This window comes from Primulina tabacum, chromosome 5, assembly GCF_025594145.1.
Source record: "Primulina tabacum isolate GXHZ01 chromosome 5, ASM2559414v2, whole genome shotgun sequence".
NCBI classification, from domain to species: Eukaryota; Viridiplantae; Streptophyta; class Magnoliopsida; order Lamiales; family Gesneriaceae; genus Primulina; species Primulina tabacum.
Genome location: NC_134554.1, coordinates 13,704,732 through 13,711,115, shown reverse-complemented (window position 1 = coordinate 13,711,115; position 6,384 = coordinate 13,704,732). Strand labels below are relative to the sequence as shown.

The following is a 6,384-nucleotide window of genomic DNA, read 5'->3' as shown; positions in this document are numbered from 1 at the left end:
CATCCTCTATCCTCCAAAATAGAGATCCATGATCTCTATTTTCAAACACCTTCTCCAACCCATATCCTCTAAATATTACCAAATACTCTATTTCTTTAATTTATTTCATTTTCAACTCATATGCTCTAAATATTACCAAATAATTTTTTTAATTTATTTCATTTTCGAACACATACACACATATAATTAATTAATTTCATAATATATTATTTAACTAAACTTAATTAATTCGCTAAACATGACACAACTACATGTAATTCGCTTATTAATTTTCAAAAGGACTATATGGCAATTTTTAAAATATCTATTTTGTAATTATTTTTCACCCCTTTTCAATCTTCTATATGAACAGTGATACTCCATAAATAGAGGATCACTGTTGCATACTCTAAAATGGAGGAAACAAATAGAGTACGGTTGGAGAAGATTCATCCTCCATAATGGAGGATTCCTCCATTATAGAGGACGGTTGGAGATGCCCTAAGAGAGTAACATGAAACCGGACCTTAGGTGCACTGGTTTCACCCGCGATTCTCCATGTAACGGCTCGAGTTCTCTAGTTTTCCAACTCTAGTAGATTTAGGAATTAAGAAAAAAAGAGAGCATAAAATCGATTTTAAATTTTAATAATGGAAACACGAGCAATGTTTTAATCTGAATTAAAATTCAATAGATTTTAAAATTTTATTTTTTTTAAAGTTTTATATAATTCTTTCTCAACTGAAAGTTAGTTCTAATCACAGCAACACGAGCAATGTTGTAATATATTATAATTTTTGCACTGGATAAAAGATATAAGTGATAAATGCATAAAATACAGAAGATACGAATGCAAAAAACCCGTATATATATTTATCAACATACACGACAATATGAATAAAAAAATATACATTAGTAGTTGAAAAAAATTGTGAATGTACCAATTTCATACATTAGTTTAATTACTTAAATAATGGCATCTCTAATAGAAAGAGGTTGAAATGGTCTTATTATTCTAATGTGAAGCCCCTCCTTCCACTTGTCGCACACTATACACCAACACTCCTATTTTTCTCTACCTCTACCTCTACCTCTACTCCACAAAACAGTTACTCCAACTAAAAACTAGGATTGGTGTTCTTTTTACCATACAAATTCCTCCACAAACCATTAATTACTCCAACTAAAAACTAGGAGTGACATTCTTTTGACCATACACTCCCACAACTTTCTACTACAAAACAAGCTCCAATCTCTATTCATGTTAGTCTAATCATTATTTTAGTTTTTTTTTCCTACTCAAACAAACTAACACACCCTTTTCTTGTAAGAATTTGATTCTAGTGTCGATTTTCATGGATAATTGTGTAGATGAGCAGGCCCCACCAAATTTTAAGCACTATTGTAGAGTTTGCAAGAAGGGTTTTATGTGTGGGAGGGCACTTGGTGGGCACATGAGGGCACATGGGATTGGCGATGAGAATGGGAATCTAGATGATGACGATCATGCAAGTGATTGGGAGGAGAAGATTGGAGGGGGTGATAGGGTTTGTAGTAAGAGAATGTATAAATTGAGAACTAATCCAAATAGGCTCAAAAGTTGTAGGACTTGTGAGAATTGTGGGAAGGAGTTCTTGTCTTGGAAGTCCTTTCTTGAACATAAGAAATGCAGCTCGGATGACGCATCTGAGTCCCTTGTGTCCTCGCCTGATCAGTCCGAAGGCGAAGATGATGGCCGAACGAGAGGGGGTGGTTGGTCTAAGAGGAAGAGATCATTGCGTACAAAAGTGGGTAGTTTGAGCACGACATATGCGTCTAGCGAGGAGGAGGATCTCCTTCTTGCTAGATGCTTAGTACAACTGGCTAACACTACGGTTGATCCACCGTCACCCGAGCCAGAAGAATCATGCGCCTCTGCCAGTCGGGAGGAGGAGAGGAGGAACCCAACAACGTTTCTTGGCCAAAGTAGGGCGTATTTTGATAAGGCGAAAGGGATATCTAATCCAAAGGGGTTGTTTGAATGCAAAGCATGCAAAAAAGTATTTAATTCTCACCAAGCCCTTGGAGGTCACAGAGCAAGCCACAAGAAGGTCAAAGGGTGCTACGCAGCTAAACAAGATCAGTTAGATGATAACAATACCGCGTATGATGACATGAATACACAAGAAGAATTATTCTCCTCTAAATCTACTTCCTACCATTTCGAACATGGACCTACATTGGTTGGAGCTGCGAAAAGGAAGTCGAAAGTGCACGAATGCTCAATCTGTCACCGTGTATTCTCGTCAGGGCAAGCCCTCGGAGGGCACAAGAGGTGCCATTGGATCACGTCCTATTCACCGGACACATCTTCAATAGCCAAGTTTCACATCGAACCCGTTCATCATCATCCACCAAAGATCGACGACAAATCCGACACGTTGGATCTCAACATCCCCGCATGGGCCAACGACATGTCGACTATTAGACGGGACCCGCATAACCCGTTGAGCTTCGAGGTTTCCACTGACTTACAAATACCCAAGTGGGTCGATCATGGGATGGGGTCCACACAAGCCGGCGAGAACCGCCAGTACCCTCAGTCTCAGAAGCTCGAAACAGGTACCAATGCCGACAACGAGATCGACGGCGATAACAACGGATCCCAAAACTCTGATAAAAATGTTGAGAGTAAAGTGAAGTTGGCCAAATTTAGTGACTTGAAGGAGATGGACACAAGTGTTAATTCATGGTTGCAAGTAGGAATTGGTTCTACAACCGAAGCCGCTGCTGAATCATAATTCACTCGCCAAATATATATTTAGACGTACATTTTAGTTACACTTACACAGTAAAGATTCGAAATGTTAGGTTTTCATTCCAGAATCCCATTTCACAATTTTCCTCAAATAAAAGCAAACATCGTAATCTCATTAGGAGAGTGAATGATTCAACCATGGCCATCAAGTTTCTTGAGTTGACTTGATTACGAAATCAATTAAAATCTTTAAAATATCTGTAAAATTAGGGATTTAAACCCCGGACCCACATTAAACCTATCGGACGGGTTTAGAAGCGGTCCGGGGCAGCTAACTGGTTTTATCAACCTGCAGCCTCATACTCGTCGGATACATATATTAATAATATTTATATTTTACATTATATTAAATAATGAATTTCCAAACTTACTATTAAAATGTTATGGTTTGGACTTAATTTTGATCAACATATTATTTTTTATCATTTTAAATGTGTATTTAATATATATAATCTAGTATGAATCGGACCTGTTATGTTTTGATGTGGGGCTAAAAATGGGATAGGATGGGTCCAGATCCGACGTTTTCTTGATGGAATGGTCCTGAGATCCGCCAAACCCACCCGACCAAGTATAATCACCCAAAGCACTTATAAAATTTAAATTATATATTTTTCAATTAATGTTAATATAGTCAGTACTCAGTACTCGAATAAATTAAGCCCCTAAAAACACGGAATTTACTTGCCAAAACTTATGAGTTGGTATCTCGTAAGACTGTCTCACGAATCTTTATTTGTGAGACGGGTAAACCCTACCGATATTCACGATAAAAAGTAATATTATTAGCATAAAAAATAATACTTTTTCATAGATGACCCAAATAAGAGATCCGTCTCACACAAGTTTTTGCCAAAAGTTACAGTGATTATTTACAAATTATAACTAATCTAACTTTGTATTGTTTGAATTTTAAATGTCACACAATTTAAGCTAAGGTCCAATTGTGCATATGGGATACTAAATTTAAAGGTAACAGATGATAAAAATATTCACTGATTTGTTTCAACTTAATTATAAATTACATTGAATTTATTCATGATACAAGATGTCATTAATATTGTTGGCTTAAGCATTGTTAGTGATGAAATATTAATTTTAATAAAAATTCACTTTCGGTCAAGCCGACATGCCAAATCTTCCTACACTATTTTTGGTCCCTTTCACCCACTAGCGATTAACCAGTCCAAAATCTTAAGTTTTGAATAGAAGGATGTAATTTGATTGAGGTTAATTACATTTAATAAAAAAACTGTCGTTTTTATCATAATTTCATACATAATATTTTTAAAATATAAGCCTCGTTCTCGAAAATTTCAAGTAAAATTTAGTTTTAAAAATCTTTCAACCCACAGAATATGATTTCCTGATGCAGCCTTCGCATTCAATCTAGTACGGAATTATTACTTCATTGCTTTTTTTCTGTGCAACATCTTTTATCAGTTTTCTTGACTTGAAAAGAAAAGTAAATCCTGTTTAATATTCTGGCAACCTTCCATTAATCCCATTAGTACACTTGAAATTTCTTGTATTAAGACAATTTGACCTTTTTCTTGCATTATTATAAAATCTCGCAGCTCCAAACAAAAATAAACAGACACGAACACTCACTGTGTGCAAAAACCACAAGCATTTTCAATTTTGTTTGATTCTCTTCTGTTTTCACTCTTCTAAAATGGATAGACACAGCTGCAAAGTCTGTTTAAGAAGTTTTACCAATGGAAGCGCTCTTGGTGGGCACATGAGATCTCATTTCAAGAGTTTTTACGTTTCAAAACAAGAAAGAGAACACAACACTTGTGGGAAAAAAATCGACGATCTTCGATCGGTTGAATCGTATTCTTCGATTTCATCACAATACTTATCACATAAAGATGATGGGACCGATGAAGAAAAAGGGGTGGATCCCGAGTTTTCTTCTGTTCTGATTCAAGATGGGGAGAGCGACACAGACTCATCAAAGGATCATTCCATTTGCAGAAGATCGAAAAGGGTTCGAGATTCGAGAACTTCCGAGTTCGCTAGGTTTGGGACTAGGAGTTTTTCGGGGTTGATCAAGAAATCAAAGTTTGGTGATGAAGCAAAGAAGTGTGCTGCTACTCCGGAAGTAGATGTTGCATATTGTTTGATGATGCTGTCTAGAGACAAGTGGGAGAGGCATGAAAACAACAAATTAAATCTTTATAGAGAAAAGTATAAATTTGGAGATGATTTTTGTGGAGATTCTGATGTTTCGAAAGTGAGAAAGAATAAAGTCGCCAGAAGGAAATATAGGTGTGAAACATGTAACAAGCTGTTCAGGTCCTATCAAGCACTAGGAGGGCACATGGCAAGCCACAAGAAAATCAGACATTGCCCATCCAACATCGAATCGTCGTCGGAGATAGCAGATTCCGGTGGCGGCTCAGCTGCGGTGGTGGAGGAGGAGAAAGTACACGAGTGCCCCTTTTGTGAGGGGGTGTTTTCATCAGGGTGGGCCCTCGGAGGGCATAAAAGGTCACATTTTGTAAGGGGTGGAGGAATTTCGAGAAATAACGCCAGGCCTGTTGGTAGTAGTCCAGTTGAATCAATTTCAAGAATTGGTAAAAATTTGAAATTTGATCTTAATCTCCCAGCTCCAGTTCATGGCGATGAAGATGAAATAAGCCAAATCGCGGTCTCGGCTGTTTTCGACGCATAAATTTTTGCACAAAAACTGGTTCCACTTAAATTTTTGTAACAAGATGTCGTGTGGGATTTAGAAGTTAAAGTCTTGAATAAGAACCATGCTAATTGATGTTCAAATTGGCCAATTTTATTCAATGAAGAAACATTAACTAATTAATTTATGTAAAGTTTTTTTTTTTTTTGGGGGTTATTGATCAATGGGTTAGTCGCTCCCAATTTTAAATTTCTGTGATCTGCCAACGATGAACATGAAGTATCAAATCTTTAAATTGTATATTATAAAATTAATCTACATTTGATGTGTCGGTCCACCTGCAAAATGAGAAATAACATTACCAAAATTTTTGGTGGCTTGAATCAATTTGTAATTGAGTGAATGCTGTTGACTATCGGTTGCTTCGGGGATTCTTCCATCCCACTAGAGAAAAAAAATAGATATAATGCACAAATAGTATTTTTCTCCTTTATCTAATCTTTTTCCAAAAAAAATAAAATAAAATTGACGCAAAATTACATACACATACTACATATCAAGATCAATATAACATATTTTTAAAATATTATTTTCAAATATTCAAATGTTTTTTTATGATATTTTCCGGCGAATAGCAATAAGGACTCTTTACTTTGCCGGCTCGTGACTTCAATATCCCCAAACATGGAGCAAGTCAACAATTTTCAGTCTTTCAACTCCAAACTTTCTACTCCTTTTCTTTCTATTCTAACCATGACCAAGTTGTAATAATCATCAACGTGTAGAATAATCAATAATGTATTGAACTCGACTTCGATCGTTCGATAGGATTATTTTTCTAAAAAAATACGGAGAAAAGTGATTAAATTTATAGATTATGGAGAAGTGAAAAAAATCAGATGTGAGCAGTATTTGAACGTATAAGTCAGAAGCTGAAATTTGTTTAAATAATGTATTTGGTAAATGA

The 6,384-nt window shown here is 36.0% G+C and overlaps 1 protein-coding gene across 1 annotated transcript; it reads left to right on the top strand.

The window, feature by feature from the left end:
* The first annotated feature begins 1,219 nt into the window (after window positions 1-1,219).
* LOC142544146 (uncharacterized) lies at window positions 1,220-5,576 on the top strand. The gene is made up of 2 exons (XM_075651218.1): window positions 1,220-2,754; window positions 4,354-5,576. The coding sequence occupies exons 1-2, from the start codon at window positions 1,335-1,337 to the stop codon at window positions 5,454-5,456; spliced, it is 2,523 nt and encodes an 840-aa protein (XP_075507333.1). The 5' UTR covers window positions 1,220-1,334; the 3' UTR covers window positions 5,457-5,576.
* Window positions 5,577-6,384: the final 808 nt, after the last annotated feature.